This window comes from Balaenoptera borealis, assembly GCF_965194805.1.
Source record: "Balaenoptera borealis genome assembly, chromosome: 13".
NCBI classification, from domain to species: Eukaryota; Metazoa; Chordata; class Mammalia; order Artiodactyla; family Balaenopteridae; genus Balaenoptera; species Balaenoptera borealis.
This window is the reverse complement of record NC_138870.1, coordinates 10642843-10655723: the sequence shown is the minus strand read 5'-3', so window position 1 is coordinate 10655723 and position 12881 is coordinate 10642843. Positions and strand designations below refer to the sequence as shown.

The 12881-nt window shown below is 39.6% G+C and overlaps 2 protein-coding genes across 4 annotated transcripts in view; one reads left to right on the top strand and one right to left on the bottom strand.

Annotated features, from left to right (window-relative positions):
* Positions 1 to 4249, top strand: part of DUSP16 (dual specificity phosphatase 16) — a 126230-nt gene extending 121981 nt beyond the window's left edge. For both annotated transcript variants that reach the window (XR_014232980.1, XR_014232981.1), the window contains one exon: positions 2053 to 4249. The gene's annotated coding sequence lies outside the window, so the exon portion shown is untranslated. The remainder of the gene's footprint in view (positions 1 to 2052) is intronic.
* BORCS5 (BLOC-1 related complex subunit 5) overlaps positions 1 to 12881 on the bottom strand; it is a 97244-nt gene that overhangs the window by 31494 nt on the left and 52869 nt on the right. For both annotated transcript variants that reach the window (XM_082348900.1, XM_082348899.1), the window contains exon 3: positions 409 to 566. In XM_082348900.1, coding sequence (XP_082205026.1) covers positions 409 to 566 — 158 coding nt within the window. The remainder of the gene's footprint in view (positions 1 to 408; positions 567 to 12881) is intronic.

Here is a 12881-nt window from a genome sequence, read left to right as displayed (position 1 = left end):
ATCAGTATGGCAGGACTTCACACATACTAATAACAGTTAACACTTACTAAGCAATTTAATATTCACTCAACCCTGCGGGCAGATTACTACCGTGAGACCCATTTTTCAGATGAGGAAAACTGAGACCAAGAGAAGTGAAGTAACTTTCCCAAGCAAATAAGTGGTGAACCAGGATTAAACTCCAGATTAGTCTACTCCATGGACCACTCTTTTCCACCATCACATTCCACTGCTGGGAAAGACAATCTTCTCAAAGCAATGGGGACAGATGTCAAGACATTTAGATAGAAAATGACTACTTCCCAGAAAGTTGGGATCACTGGCTCTACACCCCAGGAGAAAAGGACTCAGGAGTCACAGGGAATCACAAGATTGAGTCAGCCATGATATTTTCTCACAATAAGTTACCTCTTTGATTCGTTTGACCAAAGCGTTCTGATCAAAAGCAACAGCCTCTGCACACTGACGGAGGTGATCCTGATAACGGAGGCAGAGCTGCAGCACCTGCTGAGAATCCAACTTCTCCAGTCTGGTGTTTGTTGGAGAAGTCTGGCCACTCAACAGCCCTTGGAAGCAAAAAAAGAATAAAACCAAATGAAATGGAAATTACTAATAAGCTTGTGAATAAAGTAGCTTAATAACAAGTTCACTGAAGGCAGGGTAAGAGGCTTAAATTTAATCTTGCATCTTTTGTCATATACCTGTGACGATCACAGCAACTATCATTTATGGAGCACCTTATGTGCCAAGCACTTGGCAAAGTGCCTCCTGCGCATTACTTTTCATATACTCGCTCAGGAAAGTAAACTATTATTAGCCCCATTTTATAGGTGAGAAACCCAAGACGTCACAAGGTTAAGTAACTTTCCTAAAGTCAAATAAGTGATTTCTCCAAGACAGAGTACCTGACCTTACGGCACTAATTTAAAGCATCAAGAGTATAAACCCCCTCTTGACTGAAAAATCTGGAAGATGTACCCTACTTAATTCCTTTAACTAATTAAAGTGGTTGTCTGAGAAACAGAAAGAATGTATATATATATATACGGAAACTGTTAGGAGGAGATGCAAAAAGGAAAACATTTAAAAGGTGAACAGGATGTCCACTAACACACCATAAGCCTCAACCTTTACATTTTCTTTCAACATCAGTTTAGTTGTGTAACTATTAAATTCCCTTAAATTTGAACAGGACGTTATATTTTCAAAGCCTTTCACACAGAATTATCTTCCCTTTCTTTAAGGTGTGTAGAACCGGATAATTATTAGCATTTACAAAAGATGAAATACCAATGAAAGAGGCTAAATGACGTGCTCAGGGTCACACAGCATAGTCCTGACTAGAACTCAAGCCTCCTGACTTCTGGTCAAGTGCTTATTGTCAGCCTGAAGGTTCACAAACTTTTTGGTGTCAGGACCCCTTTACCCTCTCAGAAATTACTGAGGACCCCCAAAGAGCACTTGTGTATGTAGTTTAAATCAATATTCATCTGTTAAAAATTAAAACAGAAAATTCTTGAATATTTATTAAATCATTTAAAAAAATAATAATCCCATTACATGTTAACATAAATAACATATTTTAAAGAAAATCTACTCCCCAAAACAAAAAAGTGAGAAGAGTGGCACTCGTTTACATTTTTGTAAGTCTTTTAAATGTCTTGGCTTCATAGAAAACAGCTGGATTCTCAGACTTGCTTCTGCATTTAATCTGTTGCTATTCCACATCATGTAGCCTCTGAAAAACTCCACTGTACACTTGTAAGAGAGTGAAAGTAATTAGCAAATGTCTAAGTATTACTGTGAAAATAGTTTTGACTTCAGAGAATCCCTAGCAGGGTCCTGGGGCTCTCAGGCACTCCCCACCCCACTGAGAGCAGTACCCTCACACCAGAGCCAATGGCACAACACGGGTCCTCCGAAATAAACACGACAACAGCACATGCACTGGGCACCATCAGAATGAACTAGCCCACATCAAAGTTTGTCTTGGGAAGCCTTCCCCAATCCTCCACTAATCTGTTCACCATTTCTAAAATTTTGTCATTTCAGGGGCTTCCCTGGTGGCGCAGTGATTAAGAATCCGCCTGCCAGTGCAGGGGACACGGGTTCGAGCCCCGGTCCAGGAAGATCCCACATGCCGCGGAACAACTAAGCCCGTGCACCACAACTACTGAGGCTGCGCTCTGGAGCCCACGAGCCACAACTACTGAAGTCTGCACGCCTAGAGCCCGTGCTCCGCAACAAGAGAAGCCACCACAATGAGAAGCCAGCGCACCGCAACGATGAGTAGCCCCTGCTCGCCGCAACTAGAGAAAGCCCGCGCGCAGCAACAAAGACCCAACGCAGCCAAAAATAAAATAAATAAATTTAATTAAAATCAAAAAAGAATAAAGGAGAGTTAAATAAATAAATAAATAAATAAAATTTTGTCATTTCAAAAATGTTCAAAAATGGAATAATCTAACATGTAACCTTTTGGGATTTTTTTCACCCAACATAATATTGGGTTGGCCAAAAAGTTCATCGGGTTTTTCCGTAAGATGTTACCCAATACCTTAGAGATTCATCTAAGTTGTTGCATGTATCAGTAGTTTGTTCCTTTTATTTCTGAGTAGTATCCCACAGTATGTACATCCCAGAGTTTGGTTAACCATTCACCCACTGAAGGCCATTTGGGTTGTTTCCAGTTTGGGGACACGACAAACGAAGTGGCTATACAGTCGTCGTACAGGTTTTTGCGTAAACGTAAGTTTTCCTTTCTCTGGGATAAATGCCCAACAGTGCAATTGCTGGGTTGCATGACAACTGCATGTTTAGTTTTATGAGAAACTGCCAAACTGTTTTCTAGAGTGCCCGTAACCTAGCAAATGGGGGATTTTTCAGACCACTAAAATCTCCTAACAAAATTATCAAGGGCTACCCTACTACTGACAAAGAATACAGTTCCAGGAATGCAGACTTCGGAAGAAAGGACCAGCTTTTTGTCGTCAATCAAGGATTGAAGTAGAAAAAGAGTGAGAACGGGGAGTTCTCTGGTAGTCTAGTGCTTAGGATTTGGCGCTTTCACTGCTGTGGCCCGGGTTCAATCCCTGGTCCAGGAACTGAGATCCTGCAAGCCATGCAGCACAGACAAAAAAAAAAAAAGAGAGTGAGGAGGCAATGTGGGAAGAGGAATGAATGATTCTGTGCCATCAAAAGTGGGCCAGGATAATGCAAAGGCCATAAAGGAAACACTGATATATCCAACAAGATAAAAAACAAGATTCCTCATGGCAAAAAACAGTATAAGTTAAAAAAAAAATCAACAAACAAACAAAAACCACTGCTACTCATATCACAAAGGGTAAGCTTCCTATTGGAAAAAGAGCTCCTAGAAATTGGCAAGTAAAAAATCAGCAAAAGAAAGATGGACAGAGGATATGAATGGCGTTTCACAGAAAAGTAAATACCAATGCCTCAACTCTAAGATGCAGAACCTCACTCATAATAAGAAAAACAGAAATTAAAACTTCACCTCAAGCCGATATTACACCTACCAAATAGGTAAAAATCCAAGAGTGTGATAAAAACTCTCTAGGTGGAACTATAAGGAAACAGGCATTGCTGGTTTTTATGTAAGTTGTTACTGCCATGGAGGGTGATTTGGCAAAGATATCAAAATTACAAACGCATAAAGCCTCTAATGCAGCAATTTCTCTACTAGGAATTTATATATACATTAGCACACATGCTAAATGACATATAATTATGTATAAGAGTATTCACTGTAGCAGTGACTATAATAGTAAAAGATAAGCAAACACCTCAGTATCCATCAGTAGGGAGCTTGCTAATTAATCAAGGAACATCCATAAATGGAATTACGTGACCATAGCAAAGAATGAGGGAGGTACATACTCACATGGAAAAATCTCCCTAAGATATTAAGTAATAAAAGGAAGGTATGGACTTCCCTGGTGGCGCAATGGTTAAGAATCTGCCTGCCAATGCAGGGGACACAGGTTCGGGCCCTGGTCCGGGAAGATCCCACATGCCGCGGAGCAACTAAGCCTGCGAGCCACAACTACTGAGCCCGCATGCCACAACTACTGAACCTGCGTGCCTAGAGCCCGTGCTCCGCAACAAGAGGAGCCACCACAATGAGAAGCCCGCGCACCGCAACAAAGAGTAGCCCCCGCTCGCCGCAACTAGAGAAAGCCTGCGCGCAGCAGCAAAGACCCAACGCAGCCAAAAATAAATAAATAAATTTATTAAAAATAAAAATAAAAGAAAGGTATATAGAATAGTGTATGGAGTGTGCTACCACTGTGTAAAAATAGGGGAGGGGTACAAGTAAATAAAAACATATATTCATATTTACTTGTATTGTCATAAAGAAACTCTGGAATGACTCCAAGAACTAGACAGATGGAGAACAAGGGTCGGGAAGGAGAATTTCAGAGTATACTTTTAACATTTTTTAAACCATATGAATGTATTTCCCTTTCCAAAATGTTTACATAAATAAAGTCATTTTAACAAAAAGCAGCCAAGGTCCTTCTCATCTATCAGTGATGTCCTCTTGGGCATTCTCTCCCCTTCCCCACCCCAAGTATCCCCAACTCTGTCCGTCAAAACCAGTTCCCTCTCTTTCATGCTCACCAGGGCCTATATGGCTGGATATACCTTCAAACAGTATCTTCTCCAAGGTGATTAAAAAGCCTCCTAACAAACTGTGAGCTGGGGGAGAACAGGGGCCATGTTTTACTTTTTATCTCGTGCATTACAGCGCCTGGTACATAAAAGGTTCTCCAACTAGGCTAAGAGGATGCAGTTCTGTTGCTGGAATTCCAAGGAAAGAGTGAGCTGAGGGAGACTTCAGGAGGAAAAAAAGGCTTCTCGGGGTCCCTACTCTGTCTTCTCCACATATACTTCGGAGTGAGGCGTGGTCTCAGTCCGCACCTGCCCCTCCGAGGTGAGTGAGGAAGATTTCCAGAGGCTGCACTGGAGAGCGGTGAGGCGGAAAGCTCCAGGGCCAGCCCAGGTCACCAGAGGCCCGAAGCAGAGGGCCCCATACCCAGCATTCGCTCTCAAACCAAAACCCTGACTCTTCCTCTTAAAAAAAAAAAAGGTGGGGGAAGTGGGGGGAAAGTTGCCAAGTCTAGAAGGCACACTAAGGTGTTCAAATCAAGCTGCCCAGCCAACTGCAAAGTCAAAGAAATTACACTTCCAATCACCCTTATAAAGCACAACTGTACCCTCCCCCAAATCACCTAAAAACAAAGCCCAGGTACGTGGGTCTATTATCAGAATGTGTTCCTTAGACTCACAGGAATCTCTGAAAATCTGCCACAAATCCTGCTCCAGAACACAGAAGGAGCAAGTCAGAGAGAAAAAGATGGGCCATTTCTTCTACTCCTGAAGCTACAGAGCTATGGCAAGCCAGGCCAACCCTACAGGCAACGAGTACAAAGTTTTCCCATCACTCTCAAGTGTCAGGAACCCGCCTCCCCCATTTTGATGACTGACCCACTCCTATATCTTCTGATAAAAGGAAGAGGGAGGACAGAAAGCTGGGTAAATTTAGACATGGTAAATATTTTCATTTTCAGAAGACCACATACTGCCAGGCCTCCGAATTGTTTTTATTCTGAATGCACATTAAATTTTTGTTTTTTTAATTGTAGATGCTTTAAATGAGGTGTGTGCTCTCCTGCTCTCTCAACCCCAACAGCCAGCTTCACTCATTCACATCACCGGCCCGGCCTCTGAGGGCCTCTAGGCTTACACCTCTGTTTCAATTCTTACTTACCAACTCTAAAAATAACCTAAACCCTTAGCTTCGGTAACAGAGAATGAACCCTATATCCCCTTGAAATTATCTTTTGTATAGTTTTATAAATGGTCTTTATGGTTAAGTTTTTTTTTCTTTTTTTATATTTTATTACATAAATTTTCAAACATACAGAAAAGTAAGAAAAAAATATATACTCAGATACCATCTAGAATCAGCAACTAATATTTTATCATATCTACTTCATCTTTCTGTTTTTTTCTTTTCCTGAGCAATATGAAAAAAATTAGAGATCATGACACTTCATCCCTAATACTCTGTTCTTCTACATATCTATGGTTAGTTTTTCATGTTAAATAAAAGTTTCTAAATTATGTCTTCTTTATTGTGCTAGGGAACACACGGCCATTACCCTCCGTTTTCTAATTCTTCTTTAGCTTAAAACAGTGATGCATACAAAGTAGATGTTTATTGAGTTAAAAACATGATTTAATAGATTCCATATTTGCAAATGGTAAATACTGGAGACATTTCCTAAGACCTTGTTGAAACCACTTTGTTTATACAGGAATGGAGAGTGGGCTCTAGGGAATGGGTGAGGACCAAGCCTGAATATAACACAGACCCAGCAAATTGCCATCTGTACCTAGCTCTTTGTGTAAAGTGTTGAGTGGAAAAATCATCAGGTTAGAAATTTGGAAAATATTTTGCTGAGCAATCTTTTTCTTTCTGAAATGTCAGGTAGGAAAAAAAAAGTTTTTGTAAAGTATAGTACAGAGCCATATGGGTATTAACCTCTGCTATTATCAAACTGAATTCCTTAACTTTTAGACGCTTAGCTGCTTCCAGGACTGGAAATGAGTACTGTGAGTAACGGGCTCACATCTGGATAACAGTGTAACAAGCTCCATTTCCTCCTACAGAATCCAGAAAGCAGAACGTATGTAACTTTGACAAAAGTTATTGTGAAGGTACAATTAAGCAACAGATAATTAAAAAAGAAATCTCCCCCCAAACTAATAAGGGATTCTTGACTGCTGGTCACAGTATATTTCAAAGTCAAAAGCACATAAACCATGTGTATTATTTACCTAATATGAACTCTAGTTCTCAAAGGCACTCTCTCACCTTCCCTTAAAGAAAGGGAAAAGTCTAAAAACACTTGACCCACTTGGACAGGACCTTATGATGTGTGTTAGGGATCAATTCCTTTGGGGTATTCAGAAAAAGGGTGCCCTCCATGACTGGTTCCCTTAGGAACTTTTATCTCCATTCAGTCACCTCAGAGGCACACCAGTCTCACCCAGGAGAAGCAGCCGCCCAGAATGGCTACCATCATTGTTTTGGTTAATCTATGTGGCAGAAGAGACTGCAAGTGTAGACAGCCCTAGAGTAACAGCCAACCTATCACAATGTTTGGTGTGGAGAGAAACAATGCTCCCAGGATCTCCCTCCTAACGGTTTCCAATACCTACCAGAGGGCCAAGAAAGAAGAACTTTCTCATTGAGGTAGTGCTAAAGACTGAATGTCTGTGTCCCCCCCAAAATTCATATGCTGAAACCTAATGTGATAGTATAAGGAGGGAGGGCCTTTGGGAGGTGATTAGGTCATGAGGGTAGAGCCATCATGAATGGGATTAGTGTCCTTATAAAAGAAGGGTTCAATTGGCCTGTCCACCATGTAGGACACAGCAAAAAGACTGCTGTCTGTGAATCAGGAAGTGGTCCCTCACCAGACACTGAATCTATCTGCCAGCACCTTGATCTTGGACTTCCTAGCCTCCACAACTGTGAGAAATAAATTTCCGTTGTTTGAAGACATCCAATCTGTGGTATTTTGTTATAGAAGCCCAAATGCACTAAGACAGGGAACATGGGAAAATGTGATTTGAGCCCCATTATTATTTGAGCTGTGTGAATTTGGACAATTTACCTTATACCTCTGAGCCTCAGTTTTCTCATGTAAAACTGGGATAATAATCACCTCCCTTTTAGCATTTGCCTAGCATACAGGATCCTGATAAATATCTGTTCCCTTTAATCTCGCCTTCCTTAAGACTCAGGAGGTAAAGGGGCACTCAGGCTTGGACGGAATCTGTGGTAGGTTACAGAAAGCACTTCATCCCTCTAGGTTCAGGCACCCATTTATCCATGGTCAATGGCCCTGGTTTATGGTACCAAAGAAACAAGAACAGCGGATGTCAACAACCAAAAGTAGATACAGCTTTTACAAAAATGATCAGTAACCACAAATGAGACACCTCACTATCCTCAAGGAATCCTATCCACCGTTATGAACTTAGCTTTTTAAAATCTCCTACCAAAGAGTTAAGCAAAAGGTTCAACTCATCATCCTCCTTCAACAGTTCCCAGGTTCAAAGCCTTGCTTTCCTGTTGAACTTGCAGGCCAGGGAAGGGAGGCAGCATGACATAATGAAAAAAATTACAAGCTCTGGAGTCAAATAGACCTGGGAATTTGAATCCAGGGATTGCCATTTACCACTTGTGTCATGTGAGGGTAGTCACTTAACTTCCCTGAACTCAAACCCTTCATCAATAAATTAAATACTATGCACATTAAAGGAGTACTGTGAGAATTATATCAAGTTATGCCTGGCAGAGTATCTGGCACAGAGTAGGTACTCAATTCATGTCAGTTTTCTCAAGGTCCCCAAGTCCCCAACTACCAACTCTTGCCACGATCAAATAAGCAGGGTTTCAAATCTGGCTGTATGACTGGCCAACCCTACCATATATGAACATTTGCTGCTAGCACCTCCTTCTATATACCAGCACTATAGAAAATAATAAAGAAGTGATCCCACACCTCAGGCAGATTACTAGAAGAAGCAGGAGTTAAATACAAAGAACGCAGATATAAATAGGGACTAAAATGAAAGAGAACAACAAAAGCCCAATTCAAAAATGGGCAAAGGACTTAAGTAGACGTTTCTCCAAAGATGCAAAGAAGTCAATAAACACATTAAAGATGCTCAACGTCACTAATCCTTAGGGGAATGAAAAAAAAAACACACAACAAGCAAAAGAAACACACACCACAATGAGATACCACTTTTAACCAACAGAGTGGCTATCACCCAAATAGAAAATAATAAGTACGGGTGAAGATGTGGCGAAATTGAAACCCTTATGCATCGCTGGTGAGAATGTAAAATGGTGCACCCACTGTGGAAAGCAATACGGTAGTTCCTTTAAAAATTAAACACAGAGAGCATTCGGGGGAAATGGTAGAATGGGAAGCACCAGGAATCTGTCTCCCCACCTAAACAACAATTGCACAGGCAGAATCTGTCTGATTCTGTCTGATTCTGACTATTATACTTTGGAGCTCTGGAGGCTATAGAAGGCTTCAACTTCCAGGGGAAGGCCTGGATGGCAAACTGTGGTTAATTTCAGTCACTTTCAGCTCTTAGCACAGCAGCACCTATCCATCTCCCAACCCCTGTGGCAGGCAGCTGTGAGCAACTTACACACAGCTTGCAGGAGCCAGCGTGGGCAAAAAGGACCCTATTCTTCAAACATCAGGGATCTGTATTCTGACCACTGATTGGATCTTCTGATCACAATGGTACAGACAAGGAGGCAGTGGCCACTGTTGTTGCACATCCTCCATTATTGCAGGCCCCTCACTCTCCAGCTGAAGTGACTTCCAGGGGACTTAAAGGACTGGTACTTTTTTTCTTCCCTTTCATTTTTCTCTTTTTCCCCTCTTGGAGCTAGACATTGAACATGAGAACATTCAAAAGCAACCACATATTTGGGGGAAATCAGAAAGTCACTGTGCATGCCCAGGAAAGGTACAGGCTCAGAAAAGATCTGGGAAGCCCTAATCCTCAGCAGAGAGACAGCCTACAACAATCAAACAAAAGCAGAACACAGAAACAAAAGCCAGTAAACCCTGGAGAAGAAGAATCTGATTTCTGGAGTTACCTCACTGTTAAATTCAATGTCCAGTTTTCAACAAAAAATCACAAAACCCACAAGAAACAGAAAAGCATTCCAAGGTACAAACAACAGAAACTGTCCCAAACAACAGAAACAGAAAAGGATCTGATGGCAGATCTACTACACAAAGATTTTTAAACTGTCTTAAAGATGCTCAAAGAATTAAAGTCAAGAATAATGAGGTACAAACAAAATGGAGATATCTCAAGAGATAGAAAACCTAAAAAGAAAGAAACAAAAAATTTTGGAGCTGAGAACTATAACTGAAATGAAAATTTCACTAGAGGGATTCAAAGGCAGATTTGAGCAGGCAAAAGAATCAGTGAACTTGAAGTAGGACAACGGAAATTGCCAAGTCTGAGGAACAGAAAGAAATAAGATTGAAGAAAAGTAAAAAGAGCCTAAGGGACCTGTGGGACACCATCAAGCAGAACAACAAACATACTGCAGGAGTCCCAAAAGGACTTTTCTCTTGAAAAAGGCAGAGAAAATATTTGAAGAAATATTGGCTGAAAACTTGCCAAATTAGATGAAAGGCATGAACATATATATCCAAGAAGCCCAACAAACGCTAAGTAGGATGAACGTAAAGAGATCCATACCAGGACACATTACAGATGGTCCACAACTTACGATGGGTCAACTTGATTTTTTGACTTTACGGTGGTGCAGAAGCAATACACATTCAGTAGAAACCATATTTTGAACTTTGATCTTTTCTCAGGCTAGTGATATTCAGTATGATACTCTCTCGAGATGCTGGGCACCAGCAGTGAGCCACAGCTCCAAGTCAGCCATGTGATCAAAATGGTATATTTACAACCATTCTGTACGCATACAGCCATTCTGTTTTTCACTTTCAGAAAAGTACTCAATAAATTACATGAAATATTCAACACTTTATTATAAAATAGGCTTTGGGTTAGATGACTTTGCCCAACTGTAGGCTAATGTAAGTGTTCTGAGCATGTTTAAGGTACGCTAGGCTAAGCTATGGTATTTGGTAGGTTGGGTGTATTAAATGAATTTATGATATTTTCAACTTACACTGGGTTTATTGGAAAATAACCCCATTGTAAATTGAGTAAGATCTGTATAATCAAACTGTTGAAAGTCAAAGACAAAGAGAGAATTTTGAAAGCAGCAAGAGAAAAGCAACTCATTCCATTCAAGGAATCCTCTATAAGATTATCAGCAGATTTCTGAACAGAAACTTCACAGGCTAGAAGGCAGTGGGCTGATACATTTAAAGTGCTTTTATATTCAAAACTGTCAACCAAGAATCCTATTTGCAGCAAAGATATCTTTCAAAAGTGAGGGAGAAATTAAGATATTCCCAGATAAACAAAAGCTGAGGGAATTCATTACCACTAGACCTGCCCTGCAAGAAATGCTAAAAGAAGTCCTGCAGGTTGAAATGAAAGGATACTTGACATAACTTGGAACTATATGAATAAATAAATATCTCAGTAAAGGTAAATACACAGACAATTATAAAAGCTAGCATTACTATAACAATGGTATGAAACTCCACTTTGTTTTCTACATGATTTAAGAAAACATATATTTAAAAAAATTATTTATGTTTTTGGGAAATGTATAGAGATGTAATTTTGTGACATCTACAACTGAAAGGAGTGAAGATGGAGTTGTAAAGGAGCAGAGTTTTTACAGTACTGAAGTTAATCTGATATAAATTCAATATAGAGTGCTATTATTTTAGTATGTTAAATATAATCCCCATAGTAACAACAAATATAACAGTTACAGAATACACAAAAGAAAGTAAGAATGTAATTTTAAAATTTCACTACAAAAAAATCAACTAAACACAAAATAAGACAGTAATGCAGGAAAATGAGGGACAAAAAGCTATTAGGCATAAAAGAAAACAAAGCAAAATGACAGAAGTCCCTCCTCATCACTAATTACTTTAAATGTAAATGGAATAAACTCTCAAATCAAGAGACAGAGATTGGCATTATGGATTTAAAAAAGAAAGGATAGTCCAACCATATGCTATCTACAAAAGACTCACTTTACCTCCAAAGACACAAATAGGTTGAAAGAGAAAGGATGATAAAAGACATTCCAGGCATATAGTAACCAAAAGAGAGCAAGGGTAGCCATACTAATTCAGACAAAATATACTTTAAATCAAAAAAGCTTATAAGAGACAAAGAAGGACATTATATATTAACAAAAGGTTCAATACAGCAAAATACATAACAATTGTAAACATTTATGCACCTAATAACAGACCATCAAAATACATTAAGCAAAAATTGACAGAATTAAAATGAGAAATAGACAGATCTGCAATAATAGTTGGATATATCAATACCCCATTCTCAATAATGGATAGAACAATCAGACAAAAGATAAGTAAGAAAACAGAGGACCTGAACAACACAGTAAGTTACTTACATCTAATATATACAGAACACTCTACCCAACAACAATAGAACACACATTCTTTTCAAGTGCACATGGGACATATCCCAGGACAGACTTACAAGTTAAGTCTCAATAGATTTCAAAATACAGATATCATACCAAGTATTTTCTCTAATCACAGCAGGATGAAGTTAGAAATCAATAACAGAAGGAAAACTGAAGAATTCAAACTTGTGGAAATTAAACAGCACACTCTTAAACAACCAATGGATCAAAGAAGAAATCACAAGGGAAATTTTAAAATACTTAGAGACAAAGAAACCAAAAACATAGTATACCAAAACTTAAGGGACGCAGCAAAGCAGTGTTAAGAGGGACATTTATAGCTACAAAAGTTTACATTAAAAAGGAAGAAAAGATATCAAGTCAACAACCTAACATTACAACTTAAGGAACTAGAATAATAAGAACTAATATAGAAAACCTTAAAGATTAAAAAAAAATTTTTAGAACTAATATATGAATTTAGTAAGGTAGAAGGATACAAAGTCAACACACAAGGGCTTCCCTGGTGGTGCAGTGGTTAGGAATCCGCCTGCCAATTCAGGGGACACAGGTTCAAGCCCTGGTCCAGGAAGATCCCACGTGCTGCAGAGCAACTAAGCCCGTGTGCCACAGCTACTGAGCCTTCGCTCTAGAGCCCTTGAGCCACAATTACTGAGCCTGCGTGCCACAACTACTT